The sequence below is a fragment of the Planococcus citri genome, chromosome 3 (assembly GCF_950023065.1).
Source record: "Planococcus citri chromosome 3, ihPlaCitr1.1, whole genome shotgun sequence".
In the NCBI taxonomy this organism is placed as follows: Eukaryota; Metazoa; Arthropoda; class Insecta; order Hemiptera; family Pseudococcidae; genus Planococcus; species Planococcus citri.
This window is the reverse complement of record NC_088679.1, coordinates 25,251,473-25,267,955: the sequence shown is the minus strand read 5'-3', so window position 1 is coordinate 25,267,955 and position 16,483 is coordinate 25,251,473. Positions and strand designations below refer to the sequence as shown.

The following is a 16,483-nucleotide window of genomic DNA, read 5'->3' as shown; positions in this document are numbered from 1 at the left end:
ATCATTTGGGGAATTCGGCCTTGTCTTTTCTTTTTGAATTTTGAATAAGTATTTTGATCATTTGATATTGATGAGCAATATTGAGCATAAATAAAGCTTGTATTAAGGAGCTTTAGATGAGCATGAGCTTGAGCTTCATCAAAATTTTAAAAAAAATACATGTCAGATGTCATTAGCGCTTCATAGTTCATATATGGTACCATTGGATTGGATGATGTGTGGGAATTTGCGTGTGAAGAAAGGAGAAGTTTGTCTTCTGTGTAATGCAAACACTGACGAATTGCAATCACGTGTTCGTTACGTGTTCGTGTTTTTTACAACATTTTGCTGAACTGATAACAAACTGATAAGAAGCGAAATAGTGGATTTTTCGAGATTTTTTGGTTGTAATTCAAGATCAAGACTAATTTCGGTTGTTCGTTTCTGAAAAGTGACTTCACTACTGAAATAAATTAAAACAAGAACAGTAGAGTAAAATATTGGCGCATTCAACTTTCAAGAGGTATGTTTTTCAGATTGTTTTTTTGTTCCCAGTCAAAATGAATTTATATGCCAGATTGTCATGTGATAATAAATGCTAGGAAACCGCATACGATTACTGATGTTAGCTGTGCACGATTTGTGCGTTCTAATGAGCCTTACTATGTATATCTACCTTATTATAATAATGCCAATAGTACAGATAAATGTAATTAATTCACGTTAACCGTACGTTCTTCTGATTTCAGTTTTATTGAATAAACCAGAAACAACTCAACAGAGAACTCGAGTATCTAGTGTCGTTGGTGTATAAGTACTCATATTATTCATCAGAACAGAGAATTACAATATGTTGTGAATTCGATCCTTCATTTTCACGACGATATAAGTGAATTCACTCCTGCCAAAATGTCATCGAGTATGTGTAGCGCGATTTGTACATTGTACAAAGAATGGGATACCACTGAAGTTCACGTCGATGAAGCAAATCATGTATGGGTGGTTAATAATTTTGATTTCCGCGAAGCTGAAGGAGGAAATATATTTTCTTCCGAATTCTCAGCTGTTGGAAACGACGAGTTTAAATGGAGACTGCTGCTAAAACCAAATGGCGAAACGAATGCCAAGGATACGATTTCTTTCTACTTGAATCTCTGCAGTCCTAAAACTACGAGTAAAAAAGTGTACGCGAAATATACTGTTTTCGTTATGGATTCTCGGCATAAAAAAGTATTTATTGCAGAGAGTAAGATAAATGAATACGATCGGGCGACTAAAGTGAATCCTAGTTGGGGCCGTAAAGAATTACTGAAAAAGGACAACAATTTTCGAAAGAACTATTTAGTCAATAAGAAGTTGACGATCATTTGCGACGTGAATTTTTCTACGGTACGCGATGCCATTAGTAACACAAGGCATCAGTGTAAAACTACTCCACTATACCGAAACGCCCCTCTTTGCGATCTTTCCGAAAACTTTGGACAGTTATTAGAACATCGTGAATTGGCAGATGTCATACTGTCAGTAGATGGTCAAGAGTATCCAGCTCACAAGAATATTCTGTCAGCTCGATGTCCAGTATTTGCTGCTATGTTCAAACACGATATGAGAGAAAATGGTCAGAATCGAATTGATATCGAAGATATGACTGCAGAAGTCGTTGGTGAATTTTTGAAGTATGTTTATACCGGAAAATGTGAAAATGTGAAAAATGTCGCAGAAGGTTTGCTGGCAGCTGCTGATAAATACGGTTTGGATCGATTAAAAATGATTTGTGCGGAAGAGCTTTACAAGACGTTATCTGTGGAAAATGTCGCGAATGTTTTGCTGCTGGCGGATATGCATGGCGTTAAAGAACTGAAATCTGAATCGATCGAGTTTATCGTTGCTAAATTTACCGAAGTGTTCAATTCCGCAGCTTGGATAAATAATATCGTTCTTAAGCATTCTAATTTGGCGAATGAAGTGTATGCAGCGTTATCAATACGTACAGCGCCGGATCCAAGCGCCGAGGTACCGAGAAAATCTCGGTGGCCCGTGGCGAATTTGGGTCGGTTGGTACAAAAATATAGGAACGTATTTTTTTCAATAAAATAATATGGTACTTTGTTGAAAAATATAAATAAATAAATAGTAGGAGGGCCCGCATAAGGATCACTTGCACCCCCCTGCCGATCCTTCGGGACAGGAGCCCTAAGGAACATTTCTAGCCCTCTCGAAAAAAAAGTGGCCCCACTCACAAAATGGCGGCCATTTTGATTGACAGGTCAGCCGAAGTCGCAGATTTTGCGTTCCAACATAGGACTAGCATGAAATTTTTCAATTCGTACAAAGGTGGATCGAAAGAGCAGGCAATAATTCATCACCTGTCAAAATTTCAAGTGCTAAAGTGCCTTACTCGATTTTTGGTGAATTTTCAAAAATCAAATTTCAGCCAAAATGTGAGAAAAAATCAAAATTTTACCAAATTGACCTAGAAAGCTGAAATTTGGAATATACCCTATTTTCGACCTTCCAAATCGTTTGGTAACTTTTTCAAAACGTTTTGAGCAGTTCTGGAGCCTCCAGCAGATTTTTAAAACTCAAAATTCTCTCAAAATTTCATCAAATGGAGTTGGAAAGCCGAAATTAATTTTGCAAACTAATTTCAATATGCTATGAAGTCGACTGCAGGTAAATTTCAAGTCGTTTTGGAGCCTCCAGCAATTTTTTGAAAATTACTGGAGCCTCCGGTAAATTTTTGAAACTAGAAATTTCCCTAAAATTCTATCAAAATGGAGATGGAAAGCTGAAATTAACTATGCACTCCAATTTTAACACCATCTGAAGACGACTTCAGGTGGGTTCAAGTAATTTTGTAGCCTCCAGTGACTTTTTGAAAGGTACATATTTTATGGCGTTTTTAGGAGAATTGAAACTTCGGAAAAGTAGCTGGGAGCTTCAAAACCACTTGATGCAGTCGACTTCATAGCGTATTGAAATTAGTTTGCAAAATTAATTTCGGCTTTCCAACTCCATTTGATGAAATTTTGAGAGAATTTTGAGTTTTAAAAATCTGCTGGAGGCTCCAGAACTGCTCAAAACGTTTTGAAAAAGTTACCAAACGATTTGGAAGGTCGAAAATAGGGTACATCTCAAATTTCAGCTTTCTAGGTCAATTTGGTAAAATTTTGATTTTTTCTGACATTTTTGGCCAAAATTTGATTTTTGAAAATTCACCAAAAATCGAGTAAGGCACTTGAGCACTTGAAATTTTGACTGGTGATGAATTTTTGCCTGCTCTTTCGATCTACCTTTGTACGAATTAAAAAATGTCATGCCAGTCCTATGTTGGAACGCAAAATCTGCAACTTCGGCTGACCGGTCAATCAAAATGGCCGCCATTTTGTAAGAATAAGGGTCACTTTTTTGAGGACAAGGGTTAGAAATGAGGAGCTGGATATCAAAACGCCGTAAGTCCATTTTGCAAAATTTTCAGAAATGAGGAAAAACTGTGGGGGGTCGGGGGGAGTCGAAGGGGGTCAAATGTGGTATCAGAGGAAAGGGGAAGTCACCATGACCGCAAAACATGAAAGTGCCCAAATTTTTGAGAACCGGGGGGAACGTGGGAAGGGGGAGAAAAAAGTTACTGCGTTTTGATCTGAAAAAAGACAGTTACTGCGTTTTGATCTGAAACTTGCTACAAAAATCACGCACATTTTATATCAAAACGCAGTAAATACACCGGCACTCTCTTACTGAAATAAAAACACATGGGTAGAGAACCATTTTAATGATTATTATCTATTAAATAGTAAAAAAAATATTCAAAATTAAAGCGCCGTTTGCCATAGTGACTGAGTCATGACACAAGATTTTGTTTTTTATGTTCAGGCCAAGTGTGATTATGATTGAACAATATGTTGGAAATTTTTTAAAAGTCTGTAGTTTCATTACCAACAGTAACCACCTTCTGAAATCAATGTTTACCAACCTTAAAACACAAAAAATGCTAAAAATAGTGTAGTTACTGCGTTTTGAAGTAAAATTGCTGGTTTTAACTGCGTTTTGAAGTAAATCCCAACTTTGAGTGGGATTTTCGAGGTGAAGCATGGCAGATGGATTTACAACGATGGCTGCAATCGATTTCCCGTTGAATTTTACATAGGAAAACACTCTTATCTCAATTTTCATAAAAATGGACTTACGGCGTTTTGATATCCAGCTCCTCAAATGTTCCTTAGGACTCGCCCCTTTAAGAAAAAAGTTATCACGGAGGATCGGCAGGGGGGTGTAAGTGATCTTTATGCGGGCCCCCCGACTAAAATAAATAAAAAAATGAAAAATATATTTGTACCAACCGGTCCAGCGAGATTGTCTTGTTACTGAGGCGTTTGGGTCCTGCGCTGTACGTACAACATCCAGTGGAAGATTGAATTTAAAATTTATCAACTCATGAAGTACTTTAAAAAAGTGTTTTTCAAGTTGCATATTTTGCGGTACATTGAAGTTATACTTTTTCAATTGAAATTAATCGAATTCGTCGCATTTCGTGGTGTATTCCTCAACAGGTTATATATTCATATTTTCTATTGTACCTATCGACTTTTTTAGGATTCTTAATTTTATATATTTTTTATTGTGATTTTTTAAACCATTAAATTTTGATTCGTTTGATTGTTATTTGTTTCATTATTGTTTCATCTCTATTGGTTATTTTAACTCGACCACTAAAGGAAATGAATGGCAGGGTAAGTACGTACAATCATAGAACCTTTAGAACCTTATATGTACCATACAGTTATGTTTTTTATTTGGTGTGAATTAATAATAAAGTACGGTAGGCCTACCTACATAAAATTGAGTACTTTCATTTCAAATTGCTTATCCCATAAGTCAAGTGAAAAACTGAATGTTCTTATGCTTCAATTTTTGAATAGTCATTTTCCATTGCTGATTTGTATACTTAACCTTTAAATTTGAGTTGATTGAATTTACTTAATAGAAAACGTCTCGAGGTTTCCGTCATCGATTTGAACGGTACCACGATTTTTGGAAAGAGCATGGTCCGTGAAACCCCCATAACCAAAATTTCAGCTTCCCAAATTGATTTTTAGATTTTTGGTAAATTTGCGAAAATTCAAAATTGTCTGTTTTTGGTGAATTATGCTCTAATAATAATTTTTTTTTTTTACTTATTTATATTCTGTAAAAATTATGGTTATGGAAACGAATCCTGAAAGTGATACCAAACATTTAAAAAAAAGTCAGAGAATAAGGGTAGAAAAATTACGTAATACGTCGTGTCCTAATGATGAAATTTTTTTGCGTACCTATTTATGTTCGCAGTTTTATCCTTATTTTCTCTCCTCTACGCCCTACTTCTAAAATATTTTTCATTTTGATTCTTTTTTGTAAAAATATGTGTATTTTCCCCCTCAAGTTGTTGGATGGGAATTTTTCAAGAACTCTTTGTACTGATGATACCCTACAGAAGTGAACTTACCCTGCCCTGGATTGTGAAACTTGCAACAGGTACTTACCTGAAACCAAAAACATGCGAAAAATTAATAAGTATTACTTGAGTAAATTATGATTATTGGACGATCTGATGAGTAACCGTTTCCTAATCGCAAGAACTAGGTTCGGCTCAAGATGCCTAGTCGACTACATTTTTAAAACAAGTTTTAAATTAATTAATTTTTTCATACATTTATTTCGAATTTTTTCCTTAATTTCAATTATTTTTGAAAAAAGGAAAAAAAATCGCGGAAATTACAATGTTTTATTTTAAAAATAGGCACTTGGTGAAAAAAAATGAAAAAATGAAAAACCAAAAACTGTGCCCAAAAACCAATTTATGGAGATGGAAATGGAAAACGATAACCAAAAACAAACAGGTAGGTATGTATGTACCTAACCAATTAATATGAATTTCATGATCAAAAAGAACCATAACCAATATTTTTCGACCAAATTAATTTTTCTTGGACACTTATGAAGAATTTAGAGCCTAAAATTGGGCCCTTAATATAAAACCTCATACGACGGGTGTAATAATCATGTAATTACAAACACCAAAAAAAATTTTCTATCTAAACTTTTTTTTAGTACTTTTTCAGAATTTTTGGCCCAAACTTACGTCAATTTTCAGGTTCCTTATTATTATTTTTTTTTTGAGGGAAGTGTCATACAAACTTTCAAAATAAATTGAAATTTCGCTATGAAAATCAAATATATGTACTTATTTTGGTGAAAAGTTAACCTAATTCTGATCGTTCAGGTCGCATGATATTTTCAAAACCAAAACACTGAGAATCATAACCCAACCATATTTTATACTATTTTGATAGGTAACATTATGCTTTAATCAAAAATACTTGAAATAGGTAAGTTTCTACATGAAAGTGCTCAAAATAAGTTTTGATGTAAATTTTCAATTTTGATTAATTTTAACTCATTTTAATAGGCAGCGTGACAATTTTTTCGAAAATACTGGAAATCAAAACCAAGTTTTGAGTTTCAATTTGTTTAAAAATACTCAGAAATCATTTTCGTCGAAACATTTGAATTTCTCACAAAATTGTAACATATTTTGATAGATTAAGTACAGGATACTTGTTTGAAACCCCCAAAAATCATGGGGTATCATTAAAAAAAAATTTTATCTACTCAAAAATTAACTACAACGGCCATTTAGCATCTATTAATTAAGGTATGTAGTACATAAAAATAACGTAAATAACATTACAGCTTACACCCAATTGGGTGCAACTGATTAAAGACGAGCGAAGTAGTAATAGATATTAAATATTAAAATATTAATTATCTAAATCTAAAACGTGTTTTGGATTGAGCCTTTATAAGGAAGTGTTATTATAAGGGGACCGATATCATTTGAATGATCCATAAACTTTCTTATTTTTGACGAATTGTTCAAAATTGGTAAATTTATTTCAGTTCAAAAAATTGTGTAATTTCTTCGATTCGCAGGCATTCAGAAAATCTTTGTACTTTGTTTGTACTCGTATTATTCAAATGATGCCGTGTCCTTAGCCCATGGTACTCGAATAGATGAACAAAAACAAAACAAGTTACTCGTATTATGACGAAATGCATACCTTCAAAATTGAAGGCGCAAATACAGTTTGAAAATTTAAATTTGGAGCACTCGAAATTTGGAAATTTTGAATGAGGTTTGCCTTTTCAATTTTGAATAAATAATTGGAAAATTTCCGGTTTTGCGAGCACGTAGCTCCTTCATTTTACAAGATAGGCAACTGAACCTACTCCGTAGACCGAATGGTAATTTCTAGATCTACAATAATTCTACACCTGTCACCATCCTACAACATTGTTCGAAATCTAGTAGTGTGAGAGTGTGAGGGTGTTTGATTCGTGCAATGTACATTTTTTCATGTTATGTTATGTCGTTATCTCGTTATGTAGTTATTTGTAGTTTGGCAGTTCCTAGTGCTTCATTTCATTGGTGTTATATGTTGAATATTCGTATTTCGGTATTATCTTCATTTGGATTATTTGGAAGGAATCTGAATCAAGAGATCGTATTCAAGTAACGGTTAGTTGAAGAAACTACTATTTATACCTAAGCTATCATTTTCATTTTCATCGATGTACTTAAATACTTGGAAGGTGAGATATGTAAGTCCAAACAAGTGGTGATTTTTATAATTGCAGTTCGGCGGTGCAGTGCTTTTTAAAGTTGTATCATATCACTGACCAGCCCTCATTACGAATTTTCATAACGTGAGAAGGCAACAGCAAAGCAACCGATATGGATTCACAGAGAAAACTACGTCTTCAAAAGGAGATTCTATCTGAGTTGGAACTGCGCGGCCTCAAAAACTGGACCGTAGATGCGAAATCGCCGGATAAGACTCTTTCTAGAATAGATTTCGAATTGCCCGCTGCGCTTAGTTCGGTTAGTACAATCAATTTATCGATTTACGTAACGTTATGTTCGATATTAAGACGATAATTTTCATCCAACTTGTAATTTTTCAACAGTTCGAATATCCGACCTCTGAAATTGAGATGGAAATCGTTGACATAGTTAATGAGATTAGTTTACCCGAATATGAAGCAAGTGAAATCCTGCAATCGGTGACTAGCGATCTGAATATGGCTTTCGAATCCATCGATATACCATTGGATGGCGAATATGTTGCGATTGCGAATGATTGGCACTTGTACGGCTCCTACAGAAATGGACTTTGTTGTAACGATAGCGACATCGATTTCCATAATGGTGAATGTTTTTAGTATTTCTTTTTTTACAATAATCTCGAACAAAATATTCCAATTCCATATCTCACATCATCTAATCGTAGTAATTTCTATCCTCAGGATCATTCGAAAATCTTACGAATTCCGACGCCGGATACCTTGTGAAAACAATCTGGGAAGTTTTCGAAAATAATACCTACTTCGATCCTATACGTTATTTCGAAACGGCGCGAGTTCCACTGGTTGAGTTGAAACACAGACGCACCGGAAAAATATGCAGCATTACATTTTCCGGCGAAATGGGCGAGTATGATTCGTTGTTGGCGAAACTGTACTTGGAACAGTATTCGGATTTGAAAGTTTTGACGTTGTTTCTGAAATACGTATTAGTACGCCATGGCTTGCACGGAACCCGTAAAATAACCACTCATACGTTATTTTGGTTGCTGGTGTTTTTCATGCAACAGAAAAAGATGCTACTGCCCGTCAAAGATGTACGAGAAAAAAACGACGCACAAAATGGGAATTATTCGTTTCCAGATTGTTATCCGGAATGGCGACAGACCGAGTATTCATCGGAAGAATCCATCGTTTCGTTGTATCATGGTTTTTTGGAATTTTATAAAAATTTCAATTTCTTGAAATACGTCATCTCTCCATATTTCGGATATGCGTTACCTATCGATAACTCCGTAACATTGAGTAAATTATTGTTTACTAGAAGTTGCATGAATATCCAGGATATGTCCACTCTTACTACGAATTTAGCCGCGAATGTATCGCTGAAAGCTGTGAATGAGTTCAGAGTCGTCTGTGAACACCTTTTTAAAAACTGCGAAAACGCTTTGTACGAAGGATATCCATTTGAGATTTCTTCAAAATCCGAATTAAAATCGATGAAACATCTATATAAGAACATCAATCAAACAGCATCTATCGACCTGGATTACGTATCTTTGGGAGCACGTTTAAAAAATGATTTGAAGCAATATTCAATCGATGCTGTTAGCAACCTGATGGAAATGGTTTTGAGATTTGAGTATGTCAACGGTGTGAGCTGTAATATTATTTGGGTTAATCGTAAACAAGGCGATCCTGTCAGGAATAGAGTTCCTGTCTTATACATCGAATACCGTACGACGTATGCTACTTTGAGCAACAAACACATGTTATCTATGTTCGAAGAAAGTTCCTCTTGCTTGAGTGAGAAGTTTGGAGTTTTTTTCTTATTCGATATTCACCATGATTTGAAATGTGTTAAAGTACTGGTCGAAGGAGATGGCCGATTCGTCGATTTTATGAAGACCCATGGAAAAAAACTGTTCATCGATCAAGTTTGAGAATAGATAATACTTTTTAGATTTCGTTTGACCGGTGTTTCAATACTTGAGTATAATACTCTTGATTTTTATTTTTTTCGTATTTCGGTTTAGTATTTTATTTTTAAACGTGGCTGTTGACTTTTTAGTTTTTCGTATTTCGGTTTAAGTATTTTATTTTCTAATGCGGTTGTTGACTTTTTACCAGTTTTTTATATTTCGGTTTAAGTATTTTATTTTCAAACGAGGCTGTTGACTTTTTTTTATAAGTAGGTAGGTGTAATGCCTTTTGAATAAATATAATTTTTCAAATTAGATGGTGTTTAGTTTTTTTTTAAATTAAATGTTTGGTGGACTTCAAAACTGCGATTAAGTATTACAGATGAAAATTCACGTCTCCTTTCACGAGTGTCGGGCAAGTGATTTTTGCCCTGGGGAGAGAGCTTGTCTTAAAACCATAGTGATCAAGAAATTTGAAGATTGTGACGTTTTTGAATTTATGAAAATCCGTTCTGAAGTTGAATTCGACTCATATAAACAGAATTTCATCATTTCCAATTGTGCTGGTGCCTTCGGCACAATTTTTCAACTTTTCCAAAATATTTGAATTTTTTTTTAAAGAATAGAGAACAATTCGGGCAGCTGTGAAGCGAGTTCTGACTAATTCTCGGCGTATTTAACGAGTTTTTTCATGAAGGAATTTTCGACACTCCCGCCATCGCGCACGAAGGAGTATTTCTTGAATGAAACTTGAAAGAAATCTAGATCTCAATTTTGCCATTTCTAGGCATTCTAAATTTAAACGTACGAGTAGATACAGTTAAGTGAGGGGGGTTTGAACTTCGAACAATCTGTATTTTGTCACGTGAGTAGAAAGTTTGAAAAATTCAAAGTGTAATTATGATAAGTAAGAAAACTATAAACCTCTTTTTCTCAACATTCAACTCGAAATTTACCGATGAGTTCAATATCATTCATTATTTGCATAAAAAATATTTGTTTGTGTTTTATTGTATGTATTTAGCTTATTTCCAAATTTGGTCCTTCTCCACTGACGGCTCTTTTAACTTCAGCGCCAACATACAATTTTTCTATGTATCAAAGCGTTTGTTGGGTATTTTCGAAGAATTTTATCTACCCCAAAATTGGATCATAATATTTGATATTTTCAAAAAAGGTCTCCTGTGACATAAACAATATGAACATAAATTAAAATTTCGGAAGAAAATCAAAAATTTCTTTAGAACTTTTGAAAATTGCTGACCAAAATTAATTCAAATTTTTCTAAAAAAAAAATCATAAATTTCTATCAAAACTTTTTTTTTAGTACTTTTGCAGAATTTTTGGACCAAACTTACGTCAATTTTCGGACCCTTTTTTATTTTTTTTAGGAGGAAATGTCATGCAACCTTTCAAAATAAATTGAAATTTCGCAAAAAAAATCAAATAGGTACCTATTTTGACAAAAAGTTTTTCAAGCATTTTTGAAAACATGATTTTCTAGGTTTTTGAAGCTTTTTTTAAAAACAGGTTTAGAAGATTGCAGCTTCAAATTTGGTTGAATTTTGTATGCAACCATCATGAAAGGGATTGACCCATCAAAATAGATTGAAACTACTTATACAGGAATATTGATCATTTAAAATTCTTTGGAATTTTATTAAATCACCCAAAATTTTGGAAAGTGCCAAAAATCTCTGCTCAATTTCGAACACAATTCTTCAAAAGTGCTGAAGAAAAATTTCGATGTAAATTGTGATTTTACAACCAAATTTTAAACCATTTTGGTAGGTTACAATATGATGCTCCTTTCAAAAATATGTACTCGTACCTACTCGTACTAAAAATCGTCCCATTTTCGTACTCAAAATACGTGAAAGTGCTCAAAATAAGTTTTGATGTAAATTTTCAATTTTGATTAATTTTTACCAATTGTAATTGGTAGCATGACACTTTTTTCAAAAATACTGGAAATAAAAACCCAAGTTGGCAAGTTTTGAGCTTCAATTTGCTCAAGAATACTTAAAAAACATTTTCGCCGAAACATATTTTGAATTTTTCACAAAATTTTAACATATTTTGATAGGTCGCATGATACTTGTTTGAAAATCTCAAAATTCATGGAGGTGTCATTTTGAATGATTCATAAACTTTCTTATTTTTGACAAATTGTTCAAAATTGGTAAATTTCAGTTCAAAAAATGGTGTAATTTCTTCAATTTACAGAAAGTAAGAAAATGTTTGTATCATTTAAATGATGTCATGGCCCCTATAACGACCGGTACTCGAGTAGATGAACAAAACGAGTTATTATGACAATCTGCTTATATTCAAATTTGAGGGGGGAAAGGCAAACTTGATTCCAAATTTTGATTGCCCTAACTTTGAATTTTTAAATAGTGTTTGCCCTTCCATTTTTAAAGATAGGCGATTGCCGATTGGTCATAATAGTATTATTTGTTCGCCTGCTTGCATACTATGGGTTAGGGCTTAGGAGAGTCATTCAATTATACAAACATTTTCTTATTACATTATTGGCAAATTCTTCAAATGTTGGTGTAATTTATTTCAAAAATGGTGTAATTTCTTTGATTCGCAGACATTGAGAACATCTTTGTACTTTATTTGTAGGTACCTATTATTCAAACGATGCCCAGTCCCTAATAACCCATGGTACTCGAATAGATGAACAAAAACAAAACAAGTTATTATGACGAAATGCCTATCTTCAAAATTGAAGGCGCAAACACAGTTCGAAAGAATGAAAGTTGAAATTTGGAGTACTCGAAATTTGGAAATTTTGAATGAGGTTTGCCTTTTCAATTTTGAATAAATAGTATTGGCAAATTTCCGGTTTTGCGGAGCACGTAGGTCGTAGATCCTTCATTTTACAAGATAGACAACTTATAACTTGTGATAATAAAATAAATTAGTAACTTCTTTTGATCATCTACTCGGTCTTTACTTAACACCCTGTAGTGCCTGGTGTTGGTTCTTTATCTTTTTAGGTTCAGGAGGCTTGTGGCTTAGTGCTTGGATCAAGTCAGATCAAGATTATTTCTAATGTCTTTCATAACCAACTCCCACTACCCCCCTCACTTTCCGTAGACCGAATGGTAATTCTAGATCATCGACCTAACTTTAGCTTTCGAAATCTAGAGTGAGGAGTGGGGGTGTTTGATTCCGTTGATTGCGATTCAAATTTTATTTTCATGTTACTTATGCTATGTTGTTATGTACCTAGTTAGTTATTGTAGTTCGGTGTTCGGCAGCTCGTAGTGCTTCATTATTTCATTGGCGTTATATGTTGAATATTCGTATTTCGGTATTATTTTCATTTGGATTATTTGGAAGGAATCTGAATCCTGAGATTGTGTTCAAATAACGGTTAGTTGAAGAAATTACTATAAGTACATATTTATACCTACATATTAAGTACCTATAGCTATCATTTTCATCGTTGTACTTATTATACTTGGAAAGTGATACCTAAGTCCAAATACATAGGTAAGTGTTAATTTTTAGTTGCAGTTCGACGCGACGGTGTGCTTTTCAAAGTTGTATCATATTACTGACCAGCCCTTATTACGAATTTTCATAACGTGGAGGCAACAGCAATCGATAATGGATTCACAGAGGAAGCAACGTCTTCAAAGCGAGATTGTATCTGAGTTAAAGTTGAAACATCGCGGCTTCAAAGACTGGACCGTAAATGCGAAGACGCCGGATCAGACAGTTTCTAGAATTGATTTCGATTTGCCCAATGCGCTTAGTTCGGTTAGTACAATCAATTTTATCGATTTACGTAACGTTGTGTTCGATATTAAGACGATAAATTTTCATCCAACTTGTAATTGTTCAACAGTATGAATATCCGGCCAATTTACGGGAACCTGAAATTGAAAACAAAATCGTTAAAAAAGTTAATGAGATCAGTTTGCCCGAAGATGAACGACGTGAAATCCTGGAATCGGTAACTCGCGATTTAGAGACTGCTTTTGCATCTTACGATATACATTTATTGAGTGGCGAACGTGTTGCGAATGATTGGCACTTGTACGGCTCCTACAAGAATGGACTCTGTTGTCGTGAGAACAGCGATATTGATTTCCATAATGGTGAATGTTCTAATATTTCTTTTTTTACAATAATCTCGAACGAAATATTCCAATTCGATATCTCACTTTATTGAACTCTAAATATTAGATATCTAATCGTAGTAATTTCTATCCTCAGGATCATTCGAAAATCTTACGAATTCTGACGCCGGAAAACTTGTGGAAACAGTCTCGAATGTTTTCCAAAATAATACCTACTTCGATCCTAAACGTTTTTTCAAAACGGCGCGAGTTCCACTGGTTGAGTTGATACACAAAGACACCGGAAAAGTATGCAGCATTACATTCTCCGGCAGAATGGGAGTGGATGATTCGGTGCTGGCGAAACTGTACGTGGAACAGTATCCGAATTGTAAAGTTTTGACGTTGTTTCTGAAATACGTATTAAAAGAACATAACTTACACGGAACCAAAAAAATAAAAACTCATACGATATTTTGGTTGGTGGTGTTTTTCATGCAACAAAAAAAGTTGCTACTGCCCGGAAAAGATGTACGTCAAGCGGCTGTACGAGAAGAAAACAACGCCGGGTATTCATCGAAAGAATCCATCGTTTCTTTGTATCATGGTTTTTTGAAATTTTATAAAAATTTCAATTTTTTAGAATACGTCATCTCTCCATATTTCGGATACGCGTTACCTATCGGAAACTACGAAATATTGGGTAAATTGTTCGCTAGAAGTTGCATGAATATTCAGGGTATGTCCACTCTTACTGCGAATTATGCCGCGAATGTGCCGCTGAAAATAGTAAACGAGTTCAGAGTCGTCTGCGAACACCTTTTCGATATCTGCGAGAAAGCGTTGAACGGAGGACATCTATTTGGAATTTCTTCGAAATCCGAATTAGAATCGAAGAAACATCTATATAAGAACATCAATCATACAGCGTCTATCGACCTGAATTATAAATCTTTGGAAGCACGTTCAGATGATTTGAAGGAATTCTTAATCGCTGCTGTTCGCAACCTGATGGAAATCGTTTTGGGATTTCATTGTCAAAGTATCGTGAGCCGAAATGTTGTTTATAATAAACAAGGGGATCCTTCCGCAAGGGAAGTCGTACCTTTCTTATACATCGATTACAGTTCGACGTATACTACTTTGAGCAACAAACACATGTTATCTATGTTCGAAGAAAGTTCCTCTTGCTTGAGTGAGAATTTTGGAGTTTTTTTCTTATTCGAAGCTCGCAATGATTTGAAATTGAAACGAGTTAGAGTATTGGTTGAGGGAGATGGCCGATTCGTCGAGTTTATGGAGACCTATGGAAAAGAACTGTTCATCGTTCAAGTTTGTAAATAGATAATAGTTTTTAGATTTCGTTTGACGGTTGTTTCAATACGTACTTGAGTATATAATCCTCTTGATTTTTATTTTTTTCATTAGTTTTTCGTATTTCGGTTTAGTACTTATTGTATTTTTTTAACGTGGCTGTTGACTTTTTAGTTTTTCTTAATTATTTCGGTTTAGTATTTTATATTTAAACGTGGCTGTTGACTTTTTATTATTTTTTCGTATCTCGGTTTAGTACCTACCTATTTTATTTTTAAACGCTGCTGTTGACTTTTTATCAATTTCTCATATTTCGGTTTAAGTATTTTTTATTTTTAAACGTGCAGGCTGTTGACTTATCATTTTTTCGTATCTAGGTTCAAGTATTTTATTTATAATTTATAAACGCGGCTGTTGACTTTTTTTCATTAGTATAGGTACAATGTTTTTTGAATTTGAATATAATTTTTCAAACTAGGTGGTGTTTGTTTTTTTTTTTTTTTGAAAATTATGTTTAGTGGATTGCAAAACTGCGATTAAGTATTTCAGATGAAAATTCACGTCTGAAAGAAATCTGAAAATGGTGACGTTTTTGAACTTATAAAAATCCGCTCTGAAGCTAAATTTGTCTCATGTAAACAGAATTTCATCATTTCTAGTTGTGCTGAAGCCTGAGTAATATACTGAACGCTTAAATATGGGTATTTTGGTCTGTACTTTCAAAACTTAATCGGTAATGGTCTACATATTTTATCCAAAAAAATTTTAAAAATTCTAAAGGTGTTCCTTATAATGTACATTGCGACGTTTAGGGTTTTAAATACGTATGTATTAAGGAAACACTTTCATTGTGGAGACCAGAAAAAAACACCTACGCGGAGAAATAATTTCATTTCCACCATAACCAAACTTAAAGCTACAATTCTAAAATTGTAACCCATTTTGAAAAATTGTGTGGCACTTTTTCTAAAATTCTGATAATCATTCATGACCCAATTGCGCTAAAAATTCTTCAAATGTGCTCAAAAGAAATCATTTGAAAGAATAATTTCGAGTTTCTGCTAAAATTCCAACAGATTTGCTAGGTCGCATCATCGCATGACACCGTTTACTTACCTATTACACACAAAAATCATTAGGTACTCAATTTTGAGCACGAAATTCTTCAAAAGTGTTCAAATGAAGTTTTGATGGGAAATTTTGATTTTCTGCCGAAATATTAATCCTATTGAGATCGGTCAGGTCGCATGGCATCTTCAAAACCAAAACACTGAGAATCATAACTCAAAATTTTGGAGAGCCCCAAAAATCTCGGCCCAATTTCGAGCACAATATTCTTCAAAAAAGCTAAAAAAGAAGTTTCGATGTAAATTTTGATTTTATAACCAAATTTTAAACCATTTTGATAGATTAAGTACAATGACATGATGCTTTTTTCAAAAAATACTAAAAATCGTTTCAATTTTGTGTTCTCAAAATAGGTACCTAGCTACCTACCTACGTGAAAGTGCTCAAAATAGGTTTTGATGTACATTTTCAGTTTTGAATAATAATTTTAACCCATTT

General features: G+C 34.0%; 3 protein-coding genes across 3 annotated transcripts; all 3 read left to right on the top strand.

Annotated features, from left to right (window-relative positions):
* Positions 1–310: 310 nt before the first annotated feature.
* LOC135839582 (speckle-type POZ protein-like) lies at positions 311–4,637 on the top strand. The gene is made up of 2 exons (XM_065355668.1): positions 311–502; positions 729–4,637. Exon 2 carries the CDS (start codon positions 889–891, stop codon positions 2,074–2,076), a length of 1,188 nt encoding a protein of 395 aa, XP_065211740.1. The 5' UTR covers positions 311–502; positions 729–888; the 3' UTR covers positions 2,077–4,637.
* Positions 4,638–7,301: 2,664 nt separating this feature from the next.
* Positions 7,302–9,841, top strand: LOC135840569 (speckle targeted PIP5K1A-regulated poly(A) polymerase-like). Its single transcript, XM_065357175.1, has 4 exons — positions 7,302–7,537; positions 7,657–7,900; positions 7,987–8,227; positions 8,326–9,841. The coding sequence occupies exons 2-4, from the start codon at positions 7,754–7,756 to the stop codon at positions 9,543–9,545; spliced, it is 1,608 nt and encodes a 535-aa protein (XP_065213247.1). The 5' UTR covers positions 7,302–7,537; positions 7,657–7,753; the 3' UTR covers positions 9,546–9,841.
* A 2,724-nt stretch (positions 9,842–12,565) lies between these two features.
* Positions 12,566–15,388, top strand: LOC135841002 (uncharacterized). The gene is made up of 4 exons (XM_065357782.1): positions 12,566–12,911; positions 13,050–13,301; positions 13,390–13,642; positions 13,761–15,388. The coding sequence occupies exons 2-4, from the start codon at positions 13,149–13,151 to the stop codon at positions 14,945–14,947; spliced, it is 1,593 nt and encodes a 530-aa protein (XP_065213854.1). The 5' UTR covers positions 12,566–12,911; positions 13,050–13,148; the 3' UTR covers positions 14,948–15,388.
* The last annotated feature ends 1,095 nt before the right edge of the window (positions 15,389–16,483 follow it).

Bases quoted from the DNA above. Each gene is read 5' to 3' on its own strand.
- LOC135840569 (XM_065357175.1), top strand. From the start codon at position 7,754: ATGGATTCACAGAGAAAACTACGTCTTCAAAAGGAGATTCTATCTGAG. The intron at 7,901-7,986 runs GTTAGTACAATC...ATTTTTCAACAG, and splicing joins TGCCCGCTGCGCTTAGTTCG to TTCGAATATCCGACCTCTGA. The intron at 8,228-8,325 runs GTGAATGTTTTT...TTCTATCCTCAG, and splicing joins CGACATCGATTTCCATAATG to GATCATTCGAAAATCTTACG.
- LOC135841002 (XM_065357782.1), top strand. From the start codon at position 13,149: ATGGATTCACAGAGGAAGCAACGTCTTCAAAGCGAGATTGTATCTGAG. The intron at 13,302-13,389 runs GTTAGTACAATC...ATTGTTCAACAG, and splicing joins TGCCCAATGCGCTTAGTTCG to TATGAATATCCGGCCAATTT. The intron at 13,643-13,760 runs GTGAATGTTCTA...TTCTATCCTCAG, and splicing joins CGATATTGATTTCCATAATG to GATCATTCGAAAATCTTACG.
- LOC135839582 (XM_065355668.1), top strand. From the start codon at position 889: ATGTCATCGAGTATGTGTAGCGCGATTTGTACATTGTACAAAGAATGG.